The sequence below is a fragment of the Phalacrocorax carbo genome, chromosome 1 (genome assembly GCF_963921805.1).
Source record: "Phalacrocorax carbo chromosome 1, bPhaCar2.1, whole genome shotgun sequence".
NCBI lineage: Eukaryota > Metazoa > Chordata > Aves > Suliformes > Phalacrocoracidae > Phalacrocorax > Phalacrocorax carbo.
Genome location: NC_087513.1, coordinates 122,137,794 through 122,157,417, shown reverse-complemented (window position 1 = coordinate 122,157,417; position 19,624 = coordinate 122,137,794). Strand labels below are relative to the sequence as shown.

The 19,624-nt window shown below is 38.7% G+C and overlaps 1 protein-coding gene across 9 annotated transcripts in view; it reads left to right on the top strand.

The window, feature by feature from the left end:
• Window positions 1-19,624, top strand: part of KDM6A (lysine demethylase 6A) — a 166,473-nt gene that overhangs the window by 32,970 nt on the left and 113,879 nt on the right. For 8 of the 9 annotated variants that reach the window (XM_064472897.1, XM_064472874.1, XM_064472865.1 and 5 more), the window contains exons 3-4: window positions 4,678-4,786; window positions 19,507-19,556. In XM_064472897.1, coding sequence (XP_064328967.1) covers window positions 4,678-4,786; window positions 19,507-19,556 — 159 coding nt within the window. Of the gene's footprint in view, window positions 1-4,677; window positions 4,787-19,071; window positions 19,162-19,506; window positions 19,557-19,624 lie in introns of those variants that run through there. The other variant, XM_064472922.1, reaches the window with a different exon arrangement.

Here is a 19,624-nt window from a genome sequence, read left to right as displayed (position 1 = left end):
TATCATTAATACATTAAAGAATTAATAATTAACATTTTGTTATATTTGACCATTTAGTCCCCGTACTTTCATTTTAGTCAATCATTCTTGTCATGAGTAGGAAGGGTCATCATTACATCATGTTGTTGAGAAATTATTCAAAAAACTATTAATTTTTTTTCTTTTTAGTGCAGTTGTTTAATGGTAATTTTGAATTTGTGCTGTAAAGTACAAATACCTGCAGCCATTGATAATGGTAAAGTTTCTTTCTTCATATTAGTTGAAATAGAAATAACGGAGTCCTTCCTTCTTTATGAAGTAGAGCTGTAATATGTACCAGCCACTTCTGTATGCAATATTTAGAATTCTGGTTTTATCTGTTGGATTGAGGGTGTTTTTCTTTTGGTTGCAGTATATTCCCAACTCTAGGGTTTTTTCTTCCTGAAAAGACATCATGTTAATAATAGCCCAAACTGACATTTGCTATATGGGGTTGTTTTTATTTGGTTCTGTTTTTCTAGAGGGAAAGTGTTCCTCTCACAACAGAGGGAAAAACATTCCAGTTCCTTTCCCTTTGGAATAATAACTAGTGAACATCAGGGATTTGGTAGTGCATTTTAAAGATGGTAATGGAATTATTTTTTCCTTTTGTGAACACATATGAATGTTCTGCTAGCTTTTTCCAAGTTGACAAATACACTAAGCTGTTTTCTTTTTCACTATATTGTACTTAAACGTGTCCTAAGAATTGGTGGTTGAATTTGTGAAATCAGAATGCCCTCAGTCGTGAACTATGATGTCATTAGAGGGCATTTGTAACTGTCATGTCAGAAGCGTTGACAATAACGTATTACTTCTGTTTGCTTTTAATCAAGCAGGTGGCAGAAAACATGAGTATTGTTGTTTTATATTATTTTAATCATATAAAGCAGCTTCTTTTCTTACAGCCATTCCTGTATTTGTTTCCTGCTTCGGCTCTGGTTGCCACACTGCAAAGCAGCTGCGGGTGATTATTTTTGCCAAGTTTCTAAATTCTTCAGGTTTCCCTTTTATCTTCATGCAGCCTTGAACAAAGGGAAGGAAGCGTACGATGTTGTGTAGCAATCTTCCTTTTCATGTCAGGGTCTTTCTCTTTCTTGTTAATTTGTCAATACTAGCAATTCTCAAGGCTGGCTCCATTGAATGCACTTAAAAATCCATACATTGTGGAGAAATAACAATACTTAAAAACCTGAGGGGTTTTTAACTTCCTTAGAATTCATAGTGTCTCAGGATGATTTAAATTGGTTGCACAAGTGGTGCCATAGATGGCCTTTGCAGTTACAGATCCACTGAAATGAGATCTTTCGGTTGTTCCTTCCAAGAAACCATATACAGATATGTGTAGTTGTGACCTCCCTACCTCCCTCTTCAGAATGCTTTGCATCTGCTCATTCAACTAAGAGACGAATTCTTAACTGTGCAGAAAAATACTTGTTCCTTTCTAAATATGTTTTTGGAGGGTTTGATGGGGAAGAAAGTTTCTTGACCGAAACCAGAGTTGGATAAATCAATTTGTTTAGATGAATCTGCTCTGGCTACTAGGAAAAACAAGAGCCCCGTACTGGCCAGCCTGCTCATCCTCCAGAGACTCACAGGTTGACTTTGTTCCCAACAAGGAAGTAAAGCTTGCACTTAGTTTCTGTTTCATTTTGTTAGAATGTGCTAGAAGAATTTTAAGAATTCATATGAAACAACCATCACAATTTAAGTTTGCGTAAATATAATGTTGCACATCAGTTGATAATGTTGCAAATCAGAGACCAACTGAGAGGGTGTAGTTAATGGTGTGGTTGAATTGCTCTTACAGTAACAGTTAACTGTTACTTAAAGGGGAAGTTCTGTTTTGCAGCTCTGGTGTCCTTGTGCTGGCATTAGTAAGATGGCTTAGCGGCATCCTTAAAGTGTATTCTAAGGCAAAGGGAAGGTCTGCCCTGTTGAGAATTGATCTGAGTTGTGTGAAAGACTTGGGCCCAGCTTTTTGTATCCCTACTGTATATAGTGCTTCAGGTACTTGTGATACATCTTTTAGTGAGGATTTACTTAAAAAGGGGCTGGGAAGTATTAAGGGTCCCCGGATGCTTAGCTGTTTAAGTGCATGTGATTTATAATTTCCTTGAACATTCTGTATAAAAAAAGACTCTTACATTTGTTCATAAAGTCAAGTTCCCTTTAAATACCTGTAGCCATCTAATTAAGGAAATAAACTACCCTAACTTCCTCTTCCATAGTTTTTATAAGCTGCCTGTTGTGGTAGCAGTTTCTATATGCTCTGAACAGTGGCTGAGTTGTGGAAGATAAAATATTAGTTTAAGAAAGTGTCATAGTGTGAATATTCTCTTTAGTAGCTGCAGCAGATATTGCATATCATCAGAAAATGGAAGGCCTATCTGCAAATCAGTTTGTGACAGTAACATTAGAGGCACCAGCAAAAATTGCGTTACAATTTGTACCAATCTAGAGATGAAACCAAAAAGTGGGGAGAGGAAGCAGGGCACAAAAATTAAGACTCTGCATTAAAACATTTGCAGATGGGAATAGGTTCAGCGGATGAGCCTCAATGTCGAGAATCGGTTCACACACACATAGTAATTTTAAGAAACTCACTTTGGACTCCTGTGCTTTGCTTCTTATTCCAGGGATCATATTCTTTTGATTGAGAGCTGGCTGACTCTGAGAGGTATTCATAGTGATGGGAATAAAATTAAAGGAGTAGCAGTTGGTTGACCGTCAGCAGAGTTCCAGTCCTCCCAGTGCAGTTTGCTAAGGCTAAACTCACAGCATGAATGAACAATTCTGCAGCAGTTCTTTGATGTAGAGGCAAATACACGTCTCAATTTAATGTCTTCAGAATGTGGCCAAACAGCTACAGTTTGAAATACGTAATTTAAATGGCTTTATTAAATCATTTTAATACCACACATACACCTAATAGGTTTGATATAGATGTTACCCATTTTGCTGCAGTGTGCAGCAGCATAGCTTTGTTTTTATCGATGAGAACTTTATTTCTGAAAACAACTGAAAAATAAGGCTATTCTGAACCTGGAAGTAGGTGAAAGCATATGTAATACATCTCCAAGCTTGGGGCACAAACTGAGACCCACTCATCTGGTCCCATATATGGCTTTGTGCTGATAGCAAGGCCTATCTTATGGCTTACCATTTAAGAAAATAATTTTAAAACTAGCGTAGCAAGGTAAAAATGGCAAGTTAAAATACAGATTAGATCAGTAATTTGGACTCTCCGAAGGTGTGTTTTAACTGTTTCTTAATATTTCCTCATTTTACTGTTGGCATTTCTCATTTCAATGGTTAATACAATTGTACACAAAGTAAATCACAAATATCGGCAAGAGTACTAATTTAGTATTTGGACTTATGTATTACAGGATAGACTGATCTTTTTTTCCCCTTTCGAATTTCCAGTTTTAATAAAAGGACTTAGGGAAGATCGTAATTTCAGATTAAGCATTAAGGTCTTTGATTACGGTAATATATTAAAATCAAGCGGTTCATAATTGTAACGAAATTCAAAACATAGACCATAAGTTGGTGAAGGTCATGGATTAACCAGCTGGAATTAGAATTCATTGGACATCTGTCAAGCTCTTGAGAACTGTCTCAAAAGTCTACTGCTGGTGCAAAGGACCTTCCCTCTCTCTTAAGTTTATTCAGCTACTTCATTTTAATGGCTAGTACGTTCAAAATCAAGAAATTGGAAGTTCAAAATGTTGGGAAACCAATTCATTCATTCATTCTCAAAGTGTAAATAAGGTCATGAAGTAATATTATAACAGGTTGAAGATCATGACCATTATGGAATACAAAAGGTATCAGTTCACTTTATTTAAAATGTGTGTTTGCAGTACAGAACATCATGTGCGCTGCTTAAAAACTTCTAGGGCAACTTCTGTCAAAGAAAAAGCCTTCTAATTGGGTTCATGTTTCTAACTTCAGCTTTATTTAGTTTGCAGTAAATGTGTAGTAAGTAGAAGGTAGCACACTGCATTTTATGAAATGATAGAGGTATGTGAAAAGAATCAGATCTTGGGAAATACATGTTGAGGTAGCGTATTCTTCGGTTTAGCAAAAACTAGTGAAACAACTGATAGAATGAAATGTGAATCCTTTAGAAAAAAAACAAACATAGAATGAGAATAGAATCAGACAGGTTGGTTTCTTGCAGTTTGGAAAGGGAAAAATCAATCATTTTGCTTTTCATTGGTTTTTGTAAGTTAAAAATCGTCAGGTATGTTAGAGGGTTTTTTTGTGTTTGGGAAATTGAATGTTTCTGGAGTCAATAGACTAGAGAAAACTTAGTGTTCGTTTGTCATCAGTTTGCATTAGAATCTGTGAACTTCTGATCTAGTTGAAGATGTCCCTGCTCACTGCAGGGGGGGTTGGACTATATGACCTCTAAAGGTCTCTTCCAACCCAAACCATTCTATGAGTCTGTGAACTTCCAAATCTGTTCCATCTTAAATATTATATTTCTTCTTTGAAGAGTAATGCTAAATGCAAGTTTTTGAGAGTGTTTGTAGACTTACCTGGCAAAGTAACACAAAACTTTGTTATTTCTCAGAAAGTGCACAGAAAATATATTATTTGCTTTAATTAAATACAGAATTTTGAAAACCTTATATTTCTTTTTCCCAGGCTGTTCGCTGCTATGAATCGCTAATTTTGAAAGCTGAAGGAAAGGTCGAGTCTGATTTCTTTTGTCAGTTAGGTCACTTCAACCTCTTATTGGAAGATTATCCAAAAGGTAAGGTTTTTTTTAATACTTACGATAAATGTCATTGGGGGACTGTCATTTGATGGAGTTGACACAACAGAATGAAAAACATTTGGATAACTCACTGTTTTCTCAGTTTGTACTATATCTCAAAGCCCGTAATGGAACAAGACTCATGATGTTTTTATGAAAACAGTTGTATTGTAACTACTTCTACTTTTTTTTTTTTTTAAATTGGGAAAAACCAAACCAAAACACTACTGGTTCAGGTATGAATGTGAATTTTATTTAGTGTATACAGTAGTACCACGTTGCCTACTTCATTTTTCTGGTTCATTGTTACATGACTGTACAAACAGTTGAAGCCATGCCTCTGAGGTTTCCTGTGGGGGGTGGGAGACATAGTTGCATAGGATGAGAGCCGTAGTGCTTTCACATATGTCCACGATCTCAGCAGGTAAGGCTAGGCTGAAAGTATTGATTCAAAAGCAAAAATCTGCAGCTACAGTGTGTTTCAAGTTCTGTTTTAAATACTGAGTGGAAAAATGGGTGTAGGGGCTTGGTGCAGGGCAGGGGTAAGTGGCGTGAGGTGGGATTAGGTCTCTGCTTCATCAGTCTTTGGAACTGCTTATATGTTTTGTGCCATCATTGCAGCCAGTGAACGCAGAACCTGATGTACACTTGTGCTTTGTTGTGTGTGGGTTAGTAGAATGCTTTTTTGGTAGTGGTGTAGATTCCCAGAGACACTCTGCTGTGTTGCTGATTAAGACACAGGGCTAGATCTTCAGCTTGTCCTGTTTCTACTTCGTGTCATACTGGCTGTCAGGCCCGTTGTCTGACAGCTGCCTCCCATCCAGTGATTGTGGGAGGTATGGATGAGTAGAAAGCCTTTTTGGATCTTACTCTACCTAGCTAATCAGAACAGGTCAGAATATTTCTTTTTTTTATATGGGATGTCTTTTTTTTCACTGTTGTTGCTTTTTAGTTTTAAGATTAATGCAGTTCTGTTTGCCTTTGTATAGGGAAACAACACCCCCACCCTGAAAATGCCCAACTCCCACCCAACCCCTTTTTCAAAACACACTAACGCTGATTTACAGTTACCTTGGGATGTAGAAATAGGGTAATTAATTATACCTGGTGGTAGTTCAAAACCACTGCTTAGTCATTCAGGTTAGCTCTGGACTGTTTCATAACGGTCTGTCTATGTGTCTACTTGTTCACTCTAACATAAAACAGTGTGAGTTAGGGTTCCTGGAAACCTACCTTGCCTTCAGATTTTTAGGTGAGAAATGGTTCGATTTGATATTCCTAGGGAGGAATTTGCAGTCACCTAAATTCAGTATGTAAATTCAAGAGGCCTTGAGTGGTTGAGACATCTGTCTTTCTGTTGAATGTATGGGGAGATTAGGGACCTTAGTACCCACAACTTGCACATATATCCCATCCAACTGGTGTAATATGACCACTGGTGTTTCCAGTTCTGGAGACATGGAAAAACCTGAAGTGAATGCAGCAATAGTGGGTCCTTGTGCGCCCCTCTGGGGAAACCTATGTGCTCAAGCACCTTTCTGAAATGCCTTTACACCAATGCATGCAGCATGGGGAATAAACAGGAGGAACTAGAGGTCTGTGTGTGGTCACAGGACCACGATCTGTTTGCAATCACAGAGATATGGTGGGATAGTTCACATGACAGGAATGTGGTCATGGATGGCTGCAGGCTTTTCAGGAAAGATAGACCAGCAAGGCAAGGTGGGGGAGTTGCTCTATATTTGAGAGAGCAACTGAAGTGTATTGAGCTCTGCCTAGGAGTGGAAGGAGAACAAGTTGAGAGCTTGTGGGTAAAAATTATGGGACAGCCAAATACGGATGACACTGTTGTGGGTGTTTGCCGCAGGCCATGGGATCAAGAAGAGGAAGTTGATGAAGCCTTCTACAGACAGCAGAAGTAGCCTCACAATTGCAGGCCCTGGTCCTCACGGGGGACTTAAACCACCCTCATATTTACTGGAAAAGCAACACAGCGAGCCATACACAATCCAGAAGGTTCCTGCAGAGCATAAGGGACAGCTTTTTGATGCAAGTGTTGGAGGAGCCAACGAGGCGAGATGTGCTGCTTGACCTTATCCTAACAAACAACAAAGGTCTGGTTGAGGATGTCAGGATTGGGGGTAGTCTTGGCAGCAGTCACCATGACATGGTGGAGTTCAGGATCCTGCATGGTAGAAGCAGGGCAACAAGTAGGATTATGACCCTGGACTTCAGGAGAGTTAACTTTGGCCTCTTCAAAGACTTGCTTGGAGGAGTCCCATGGGTTAGGGCTCTAGAAGGCTGGGGAGTCCAAGAGAGCTGGTCAGTATTCAAGGACCACTTCCTCTGAGCTCAAGATCTGTGGATCCTTATGAGGAAGAAATCAAGCTAAGGAGCCAGAAGACCTACATGGATGAACAAAAAGCTTTTAGGAAAACTCAAATGGAAGAAGAAGGTTTACAGTATGTGGAAAAAGGGACTGGCCACTTGGGAGGAATATAGGAACGATGTCTGGGTATGCAGAGATGCAACAAGGAAGGCCAAGGTCCACTTGGAACTCAATCTGGCGAGGGGTGTCAAGGATAACAAGAAGGGTTTCTTCAAATACATCAGTAGTAAAAGAAAGACTGGCGAAACTGTAGGCCCACTGCTGAACGAGGTGTGTGTCCTGGTGATGCAGGATGCAGAGTTACTGAATGCCGCCTCTGCTTCAGTCTTTACTGCTAAGGCTGTCCCTCAGGCATCTCAGCCCCTAGAAGAGAGAGGTAAACTCTGAAGAGAGGAAGACTTCCCCTTGGTTGAGAAGGATTGGGTCAGAGATCTTTTATGCAAACTGGATCCTCACAGATCCATGGGCCCTGACGGAATGCACCAATGAGTGCTGAGGGAGCCGGTGGATGCTGTCGCTACACCATTCTCCATCATCTTTGAAAGGTCATGGAGGACAGGAGAGGTGCCCAAGGACTGGAAGGTAACTAATGTCACTCCAGTCTTCAAAAAGGGCAAGAAGGAGGACCCGGGAAACTATAGGCCAGTCAGCCTCACCACAATTCCTGGAAAGGTGATGGAACAGTTCATCGTGGAGGTCATCTCCAGGCATGTAGAGGAAAAGAAGGTTATCAAAATTAGTCATCATGGATTCACCCAGGGGAGATCATGCTTTACCAACCTGATAGCCTTCTGTGATGGTGTGACTGGCTGGGTTGACGAAGGGAGAGCAGTGGATGTTGTCTCTCTTGACTTCAGTAAGGCTTTTGACACTGTCTCCCATAACATCCTCATAGGTAAGCTAAGGAAGTATGAGTTGGGTGAGAGGACAGTGAGGTGGATAGAGAACTGGCTGAACAGCAGAGCTCAGAGGGTTGTGATCAATGGCACAGAGTCTGGATGGAGGCCTGTAACTGGCAGTGTTCCCCAGGGGTCTGTGCTGGGTCCAGTCCTGTTCAACATATTCATCAATGACCTGGATGATGGGACAGAGTGAAACCTCAGCAAGTTTGCTGATGATACAAAACTGGGAGAAGTGGCTGTTTCACCAGAAGTCTGTGCTGCCATCCAGTGAGACCTGGAGAGGTGGGCCAAGGGGAACCTCGTGAAATTCAACAAAAGCGAGTGCAAGGTCATGTACCTGGGGAGAAACAAGCCCATGCACTGGTATAGTTTGGGGGTTGACCTATTGGAAAGCAGCTCTGCTGAAAAGGACGTGGGAGTGCTGGTGGACAGCAAGCTGACCCTGAGCCAGCAATGTGTCCTTGTGGCCAAGAAGGCCAATGGTATCCTTGGGTGCATTAAAAGGAACGTGGCCAGCAGATCAAGGGAGGTTATCCTCCCCCTCTACTCTGCCCTAGTGAGGCCACATCCGGAGCACTGTGTCCAGTTCTGGGGCCCCCAGTTTAAGGACGTGGAACTGCTTGAGCAAGTCCAGTGGAGAGCTACCAAGATGATCAGGGGACTGGAGGATCTCTGTTATGAGGAAAGGTTGAGAGACCTGTGTTTGTTCAGCCTGGAGAAGAGAAGGCTGAGGGGGGATCTTATCAATGCTTGTAACTACCTAAAGGGTGGGTGTCAAGAGGGTGGGTCCAGACTCTTTTCAGTGGTGCCCAACGACAGGACAAGGGGCGATGGGCACAAGTTAGAACACAGGAAGTTCCACCTGAATCTGAGGAAGAACTTCTTCCTGTGATGGTGACAGAGCAGTGGCACAGGCTGCCCAGGGAGGTTGTGGAGTCTCCTTCTCTGGAAATATTCAAAACCTGCCTGGACGTGGTCCTGTGCCCCCTGCTCTGGGCGTACCTGCTAAAGCAGAGGGGTTGGACAAGATGATCTCCAGAGGTCCCTTCCAACCCCTACCATTCTGTGATTCTGTAATATGCTGGCTATAGAATTTCCTGAAGAATGATCTGATCCTTTGTTCTGTTTTTATTTTATTTTTATTTCCTAAAGAAAATTCAACCAGCCCCTCTGCAAACAACTTGCACTGTTGTTTCTGATTAGCCTTATACGACTTGGTGTGATGTGAGTGCAGTATGGCTTTTTGAATATGTTTTACTTAGCAAAGACAGTGCAGGGTTGTGGGCTGAATTGTATTATCTCTGCTGTTGAGTTGATAGCAGTTGAGAGTGATAGGACTAGGTGTTGTTATGGATCAGAGGTGAGGTTTACTGATGGGGAGTCCACTCTGTACTGTGTATATAGTTTTAAGAATAAGCATGAAAAATACAAATGATGGTTGAAGATGCCAGTTCTCTAGAGTGGTATACAGGCACAAGCGTGTGGGAAGAAACATTTAGGAATTAAAAACCTGAATTCAGATACTTAGTATTTTCTTAGATGCCTGTTTAATATCACATCTCAATCATGAAATAAGTCTCAAGAAGTGAAGAAACTTTGTTAGTAATGAAGTATTTAAAAAAAAGGGTGTATCTGTATTTTAAAAGTAATGGGGTATCAGTGAAAATAATACTGGAGGAATTTTAATTGATAGGAAAAAGGAAGTGAAAGGGTTTTTTTATTAAGTGAGGGACACATGTTCTTGTTCAAAACACTTGTTGAACTCCAGTACCAAAGACTGTAAAAGATTTATGCTCAATGCAAAAAGGCATGTTTTCTGTAATTAATTTACTACTGTTAGCAGAAAAGAAAGAATAGAAATAGAAAAGAAGTAGAATGATGGTGCATTGCATTATAAATTTAAAGTAAAAATAAATTTAATTACATTCAATAAACTTTATATTTTAATTATCATACATTCTGACTGCAATTATTGTTAAATTTTAAGTGCTTGGGAACTGAAAAGTAAAGGGGAGTTCAGAAATGTTTTGATCTCACTAATGTATATTTTATCCAGTTTTTAAGTCCTGAAGTTCCAGAGTTGTAAAATGCTAAAGCAGGATGATGTTCAGAAATATAAATCTGTCTAGTTTGAAGTTATCCTTGGACAAAATTGTGGATAAGTTGATATGTTTAATAAATTGGTTGTAATTAATAAAATATCACAAGATAGCAGCATGGCTAATGCTGTACAACTGTTTGTTTTTACCTTGGAAGCCTAATGTTTATGTAATGTCTTTTATAAATGTCTACACCTTTGTGTGTAATGTAGAAAGGTGTGTCTTTATTAAAGGCAAATGTGATAGTGTTCTTTGTTTAAAAATGCTTACAATAAGTTTTTGCAAAGCAGAACGAAATTGTTGAGTGCAGAAGTGTGATCAGTGATCAAGATGAAGCAATGCTTGGTTGATGGAGACCTGTTAGGCTTCATATATGTTGCTTCGTCTGGTTTGATTTGTCTCATTTTTTCACAAATAGTTGACAAATGTGGATCATTCTGTTGGGTGTATTCTTTGCATGTTAGTGTTTTCATGTAGCTAATACCTTCTTACAAATGTAGTAAAAAAGACTGTGGGTCACTTCATTATAAGAATTAGGGCTAGTACCCCAGAAAAGAGGGACCTTAAGAAAGGTTCATAGCGGGTTACTGCGTGTCATTACTGGAACTAACCAGGCAAATACTGCCCTTGCTGCATGTACACAGGGAATATCAGTTAGGGGCAGGCTACCTTTGAATGTGAAGTAAGTTGATGGCTGATGCCCTGCTGAAGTCTAAATACATCTAGCCTATGTATTTATATTTTTTAGTGAAAACTGTTAAATGTGGTTGTTATTTCTTTTGAAGTGTATTACGTTTTTTGTCACTTGTAGCCACTGAAGTCCAGATTTAATATTTTGTTTCTCATAAAAAAAAGTACTTGTCTCCAACAAAAGTTGTGAGTTTACATCAGAAATTACTGGATGAGGTTCTTTCTTTCTCTGTATTATATCTGAGCTTAGACTAGAATACCACAACATCTTTTCCTAGCCTTTAAAATATCTGAAGCTGGTCTGCAGCTTGTAGTTTCCTGAAAACGCAGTGTGTTTGAATTGCTGCGGTTAGCTAAAGGGTTTTCTCTGCAGCTGTGAAATTGAGTTGTCTTGTTAATTGCACTCTGCTACTGTTAGGAGAAGGTCCTAGGCAAGGCATCAACCTTTTTGCAGATTTTGAATACTGTGAGCCACTGACTTTTGTATTCAGACGATTATAACCAAGGCAGATTGATTCAGTTTAGTGTGTATACTCAAGGTGGTTTCTGTGCCCACCTTCTATCATCTTGATCATTTCTGGGCAGAATTTGGCTTCAGGATTTCCCAAAATGAGAATGTTCGCTCCTCCCAGTCAAAACTAGTCTGTTTCCTTGGTAGCATTTTCTTAAGTCTAATCTGATGTATTCTTCCTTTCTTTTTCTTTTCTTTTCTTGTCTTTTTTTTTTTTTTTTAATGAGACAGTCCCCAGCTGTTTGATTGTTTCAGAGGTTTCCAAACCCGTTGTTCCCTGGGCGTGTCTTTCATGGCACCCCCCATGTGCTTGTTGCTGCTCTCTGCTTTGTGCTGGCACAGCTGAATGTGCAGCTGCATGGGGAACTGATCCAACTGAAAAATAACCTAGCAGAAGAAAAGTGACGCAATTGCCCCAGAATGTGAAGCCTCAGCCTCAAGTTTTGCCGGAGGCTGATGAGTTGTCATGTAGGCTTTTGGATGCTGGCAGTATTATGAATCCAGCTCGGACTCCGTGGTATATACCTGTGAATTTTGTTTGCTGCTGCATTCCTTGGGAGGGCCGGGATTTTACCAAAATCACTGTGCTGCTAGTCTTGGAGGAAACTGGTGCTCTATCAGTAGCTGAAGATTTTTTTTTATTTTTATTTTTTTAGCCATGGCTGTTGTTTCCATAAGGAGTACAGAGTGTAGGCAGTGATCTTTTTAAGGTTTGGGTTCTAGTTGAATGCTGTTAATGAGCTCATGGACTCTGACATCATCTGTGTTTTCCTTGGAGATCTTTATATCTATTTTGTAGAAGGGTCATATATATATATATATGTAGAGAGAGAGGCTGCGTTCCATCCTGTGACTTGTGCAACCATTAGCTGTCTTCCAAGTGGAGACATACTTCTATCATTTGCCTCCTTGAATTGCTCTTCTTTTACTAAAATTCCTGGAAGGAGATAGTGCGATTAATGAATGATTTGGGAAAACCATGCAATTATTCACATCACAGTTACTAAAGCACAAAAAATACTGTACTAAAATAATTCTTATTGCTCTGTTCAAGTGGTGATCACATTTTTTATGTACTATGTCAGATCAGTTTTAATAATACTTGTTTGTAGATAGCGAATGCATTGTTAAAAACAGTAACAAAAATATTGTAAGTCATCTACAAGATAATGATAATTAGTCCAAGGGCATTTTTTAGTAATTGTTAGGCTAAAATTTAAAACATAACTGAAAAAACAATACGGAATGTATACTGAGTTGTTAATTTTAAAACCACAGTTTAAATACGTTTTGATTGTTCTTGTGTAAAGTTGTTTGGTTGCGAGAACGGCTCCCAGATTCAACAATGTATGTGTGTTCCTTTGTACTTAAAATTTCTCTGTAGTGTCTTAGCCTTTTAGGACTTCGAAGGAAAGCTTTGTTAGGAAGCATTTCAATGTGCTGTGTTCTGAGGTACAGAGTAGTAGGAGTCATCTTATAAAATGTAAGAGAGAACTTCCCAGCATAGATAGGATTCTGCTGGTTGCTGCAGGGTTGCTGCTGGGCTATCTTTTACTGATGAGTCCTGAAGAACTAGAATGAATTTCAAGTAGCATAGCAATGCAAATGAGCTGAGGAAGAGATGGCTGTGTTTCAAATAAGTGTGATTTTTAGGTTTAAGGTCTTTTTTTTATTTTGTTGTTCGTTAATAACTCGCAGGCATTGAGATGCCTTTATTTAGAGCTGCTTATTTCACCTTCAGGGTGCTGTTGTTAACTTTTGGGCGGTTTAGTTTCAGGCAGTTCAAACCACTATGTGAAATCCTTATAGAAAGAAGTAAGATAACCTTAAGCTTAGAACATTGCAATGTTCTTAATAGATAGTGGGTGGGTGGGTTAGCAGTAGAATATTGTTGTTTTTAGAATATAGCTGGACCATGGTTTTTGACTGATTGTCTAAAAATCTTCATTTTGGGCAGTGTTCTACAATTGTTGAAAGTCATTTTGTGGAATATGCTCTTTTGAAGGATTTTTGAGCTTTGTGTGATTCCATTGTGCTCTTTCACCGATATTCTCAATATTTTAAGACCTGTCAGAGTTCATTATCTAAAGGATTTCTGTAACAGTAAACTCCTTGTCAAACATGTGTATGACTTACACGTTCAATACTTCTTAGTCTTCTCTGCAGCTCATAGTTGGACATGATCATGGAACAGAGGGTTTTTCACCACTTCGCTGCTGCATTATATTTCCAGACGAGGGTGTGTAGTTGTTAATAAAATGACTTAGAGGACTATCTGGTGATTTTTTTCTTTCTTAAATACACAGTTCTGTTGCCTTTGTGTGTTCGTGTTAAAAGGCAGACATGCTTTAGGCTTCTTTGATCGTCTCCTGGGTACTTTCAGCACAAATCTCTGGAGAAAGTGGAGAACCACCTCTTTCGTTCCATTTCTTGGCCTTGGAACAAAAGACCTGAGCTGCATTTTGCTGCTCTGGCTTCCACAGTTCTTTTGGTCATTGACTCATCCTTGGAATTTCCTCACCTTTTGATGTCTTTAATTTTATGGCCCAGCCGCGTTCACCTTGCTAGGTGAAAACACCGTTGTGGATAAAACCTGCATTACATTATAAGCTGTTTCCATAACCTGCATGTGTCTCCTAGGTTTTTAACGAACATTTGTTTTTCCTGGAAGCATTGTCAAGATTTCAAGCAATGCATGTGCCCCTTCCTTGCTTCCCTTGTGCAGTTTTCTGGATAATTTTTTATCTCACTATTCGTTGCCACATCAGATAAGCACTAAGAAATGTTAGTGCTTGTTTAAAAATTAACACTAAAAAAAATATTTCTATTTAAGAAAACAAGTGTTTGATTTACACAGAGGAATATAGAGCTTTGAGTTGTTTTAAAGTTCTCTTTTCAGGGGTATGTCATCAAATTAATGCTTGCTCTTAACTGCCAAAAATCTGTGTTAGTCACATTTAGCCTTGCAAGGTGCCACTAGATGGTGTCAGTATCTAGTTCACTTTTTCCTTACTCAAGCACTTAAATAATCAAGCTGCTCCATGTTTGCATCACTTTCAAAGGCCTCTTAAATTTTCAGGTGTCATAAAGTAGGTTTGTTAGAGCAGATCGTAAAAGCCATCCTTCTGTGTCTGTAATGACAGGTGGGTGGATATCATTCAGTCTAGGCGTTTTGCTCCCCATTTTCACCTCACTTGATTGTTTAGGTTATGTATTTAGACTATGGATATGAAGAGAGATTGTCTATAGTATTACTGCAAAAATTATGTAGTTTATGAAGTTCTCTTATGAAATTATGTTGATTAAAAAAAATAGCATCCTGAAACCACATATATGGTAATTACGTAAAATCTGCTTTGTATTCTCTATGTGAAATCAAGGAATCTTAAACAGGGGTGAATAAGAAATGCAGTATCATCCCTGTCCTGATTCAGAGATGCCCCTTGACCCTAGTCATAGTAAGAGAGGAAGGCAAACTCTTAGCGGGCAAATAATGAAGTCTGTCAGTGTTAAAGTAACTGCAGATACTACAAAGTGGCTAGTTCCTGGGTGTCTGTAAAAACCTGTAAGAAGAGGAAACAGGTAGATTGTGACTGTATGAACTCACTGGGGGTCAGCTCTGCAGTAGGTTGCAAAGGCTTATGAGACAGATTCCAAAGTGAGCCTGAGCTGAGGAGGTTTCTTGCTGTCCAGTAGTTTTAATTCTTCGGGTGGAAAGAGCTATTCTTTTCAGAGCTGTTTGAGGTAAACATTCTTTTATTCTCATCAAGCACTATAGATGATTGTGATTGGTCTGAAAAGCTACATCCACCTTTGAGGCGTACACCGTTACCCCCATACCCATTCAGGGTAGGATGGTAAATGCTGTGTCTGCCATTCAGGAGGTTGTAGGGTTTTCAAGAGTCTGATCATAAGGATTACCTGTTAGGCAAATAATGTAAGTTGCCGGGTTTTGGAGAGACATGTTAACAGGAAGAGTATAAGCTGATCCCGTAAGTAATGAAATACTGGGCAGAAGGATGGAGATAGTTAACTATGAGCACCTTTTTTAGGAATTCTTGAGTCACTTGTCTAATATTGTTTTAGATGTCTGATTGTGGTCTCTCAGCTTGGTACTTTTAAAAGAGTTTTCTGCAGTTGACAGGAATACTTTCTGAATATAGTTGAGAGTGAAGCAAGAAATGTTGTCCTACTGTTGACACTCAGTCCTGTGCTTTCTGAATCTGGACATGCATTTTCTAGATGCTCAGGAGTATTTTGCAAGCTGAAAAATAAAGTTGCTATGTATTTGGCCTGCAATTCCATAGGTTTAAGAATTTCAGTGGCAAACTTTGGAGAAGTTCAGTAAGAAGTTCCTAATCAGCACTCATTTCATTATGTTTAAAATAGGACATCTTAACAGAAACGGGGCAAATCACTTCTATCCATACAAATGAGAGTTGACCGAATGTTGAAAGAGGGGCAGTAGTTCATAGAATTTTTTTTCTGACAAAAATTGTCTCACCTTGGAATGACGAGTCTTGGATGAAAAGTAAAGGTGCAGCTTTTAATGTTGGTGTGGGTTTTTCGTTTGTTTGTTTGTATGCTGCTAATGTGATGCATGATACAATTGACTTCCTTTTCACTTTTTAATAAAGCAGAGAATATCACCCAAAATTGGAATTGTAGCACTGATGAAGCATAGCCTGTGTTTCAGACAGGGACTTGTGTAAAATTTTTGTTGCTCAGCAGATTCATTTGCTCTTTGTTTTCTTCTTAATCTAGGATGAAGTTTGTAATTTGAGGGGTTTGCACTCATTTCTTATAGTTACAAACTTAAATTAAGGGAGAAGTTGCTTGCAATTCCGTAATATACTTTTGAGATAAGATACTCATTCTACGACATAGAACTCAGAAAAAATGTCTGCTCACTGGTGACTCGCTCAGGGAGTGGAAAGTATGGTAGGGTTCAGATTTATGGTTCATGTCCTGCTGCTTTAAAAATTAGTTTTCAAAAAATCTTGCTTTCATAATTTGATTTCTAACATCTTAATATGTGTGAGTTTCATCTTAGGGAGATGCTTGATTAGGGATGTTTCATGTGAGCTCTGGCAAAAAAATGCTTTCTTTAATCCTTTTTTATTTTGTTTTCCTGTTTTTCTGCCTGTTCCTTCAATCCTTTTCAGCAGAGCTTGAGTGCTTGTGGAGCAGATGTTTAATCTAGACTAAAGGGGGCTGAAATAAACTTTCCCAGGTAACTAACTGTAAGATGAGCACTTGTTAAATACTGAAGATGTACATCAGTAGCAGTTCTAGTTGTCTGTCATGAGGAGGAAAGGGGTGTTTAGCTCCTGTAGAAGGGATCCCCCCATGATTCATTGTTATGCATTTTCAACACAACACTGAAAATTTTAGCAGTTCATCTTAAGAAGTTAAGTAGAAGCAGAATACTGTTAACCTAGAAGAAAAGGCTGGGTCCGCAGAAGAGGTTGCTGAACCCAAAAGTAAGATTGGGCACGTCAGACACTTAAGGGGAGGAATGTTGTGTCTTTGCTCCTTGGAAGAGTAATGTGGCCTTCCTTAGAATGAAGGTCTTACCTTCTTACCATGTAAACATGGATTATGCTTCAGCAGTCCATGCTTTCCATGTACTTGTTTTTAATTGTAGCATGAGCATGGCACATTAAAGCAGTCATTTCAGCTGTTACTATGGGGAGTTGCTAAATTTAATTGAAGAATGGAAGAGGTAGAAAAGAAAATAATTTGCAGATGTCAGCATTCTAAGGAAAACTGGTAGAATATCATGGAGCAAAGACTCCTTTCTTTAATATAAGAACTTTTCCCTTTGGTAAACAGAGGTGCTAGAATTTCTCTGGGCCGGTTTCTTTGCAAGCAGTGACATCAGTTGAGCCTAGTTTCCTGTGCCTCCCAATCTTTCCACTCCCCTGGCACAGCACTTTATCAGGTATGAAGGGAGACTTCTCTCCCTTTTTTTCAGTGCTGCTCACCTCTGTTCCATTGTCTCTGTTTGGCTTGAAACAGGGCTGGACATGCTCTGACTAGCTAGAGTTAAGAGCAAGAAGAAAGGCTTGAGATGTGCACCTTTTTGCTGTACTTACATAAGGAATGTTTTGGTCATGTGGGTACTCCCTGTATTTTTTTAACAGCTACACTGAAAAAGTTCTCCCTTTTCCTTTTCCAGCATAAATCCTTAGCATTGTATTTAATGTTTATTTTGTCTTTTTATTTTCTCCATATTCCCTGTATAATTTACTGCAATAGTGTTTTTAAAAAATAATTGATTACAAGAAGTTTTTAGTTTCCTAAATCTTGCATAATATAGTGCTGTTGACTTAAGCATTCAAAATGTGCTTTAACCTTTAAAATTGGGATAGGCACTGCTTGAGTAAAAAAACCAAAAATTCCTTTTATTTAAGTGTGGTGCATTACAAAACTATGTCATAGAGAGTGTGTGTGTGTGTTCCTGTTCAGGAAAGAAAAGCTATTCCCACATTCAAAAGCTAATTTTGCCTTTCTGTTGAAAAAGCATTAATGATACTTGGGAGAAGGTGAATTTAGAAGGAATATTTGGGGTAGGAGGTTATTTTGTGATATTGTGAACATCCTTTATAACATAATTGCAGTATGCAACTGAAATACGCTTAGTCTTAACATTCTTAAACTTACATTGTTAAGACTGCAGTCATATCCTTCAGTTTGCACCAATTTGTTTTGAGGGGGTGAGGGAGAGGAGTTGTATTCTTAAGTTGTGAAAGACTTAGCCTGGTTGACTAGATATTTAAGTGATTTTATTTGTCTTAAGTTGCATGTAAACATTTACACATATTGCATGTTGATAGTGTAAGGATGATGAGTGTTCTTCTAGGTTTTTTTTCTACTCTGGGCATCTAAACAAATCACAGTTCAGAGCACCAAAATTAGAAGCTGGCTTCACAAGCCGTTCCAGTGGTGAGGTCACCTTATGGGCATGATTCAGTATGTATCAGTTAGGTATTTAAAGAGATGAGGTTGTGAGTCTCCGTAAGCAGATGAGTGCAAAGGTATATTCTTAAGAAGAGAAAGCTCTGTGTGCCCTGTCATTATGTCTGTTGTTCTTATTCACGTAAACTTAAGGACTTCAGTAAAGCTATGGAAATGAATATGCAAGGCAGGCATCGAAGGGTGGTAAAATTTAGGGATGTCGTTTATCCATGTTACTTGCAGGAAATGAACCTGCACGTAAAGTTCATGTTGTTCTGTCTTAATCTGTATAGTGTTTGTTTAGTGTTTGTAGTTTTTCAAAGCAGAGGTTGTTGTCTTTTGTTGTTTCGAAAATGCATGCTGTGTAAAAATCATTCTTAAATCTTAAGAAGCAAACACTTGAAAAAATCAAAATCTTGCTGTTACTGCAGTGAATCATTATTCAAAATTCTTCATTTTTTTGCATGATGCCTAGTGCAATGTTCTTTTGAGAGCATAAAGCCTGTTTGCTTTCTAGTCTGATGTGGCCAGTTAGCCACAGGGCAAGATGAATCAACCAGAATTTTTAGTGGGGAAGAGGAATGCAGAAATAGTGATTTGAGAAATTCATTGCTAAGCAGAGCTAATATTCTACTGGAGAGAGCTGCCCTTAGCTCTGTTTTGCAGGTTAGTCTTTGTCTTAGATGTTGAATAAAATGTAAGCTTTTTTTTGCTTGCTTTTGTTTCTCTAGTTGCTGAATGAAAGGGCATGTGAAATTGATTTCTCTTTGTATGTCCCTCCGCACCAGTTCTCTAGAAATTACAGGACATCAGGGAGCATGGTAAATGAGCTACATGATTAAATTTTTAAATCTTACAACAGCTTTGTCCAGGACGAAAATCCCAAAATTTCAAATTATTTCTTTTGTTATAGGTTTTCTTTAAAATATTGCTTGATTTACATTTGTAAGATTAATAATAAAATACTTTTGTGTTGACATTTCATAAAACAAAATTATAATCTTAAGGAATGTATTACCCACAACAGTGTACTTATTGTGGCAGTGTTACTTTTATTAAACCATTTATCATTTTAATGTTGTGTATTCCAACTCTCAAGGTTTTCTATCTTTTTCTTCAAATAAATGCAACAAAACAAATTCAATATTCATTTTTCTTTCCTACAGCATTATCTGCATACCAGAGGTACTACAGTTTACAATCTGACTACTGGAAGGTCTGTATATGCTGCTTTCTTTTTTTTTTTCTTTTTACATATTGTAGTAAATTATTTAATTTCTAAAA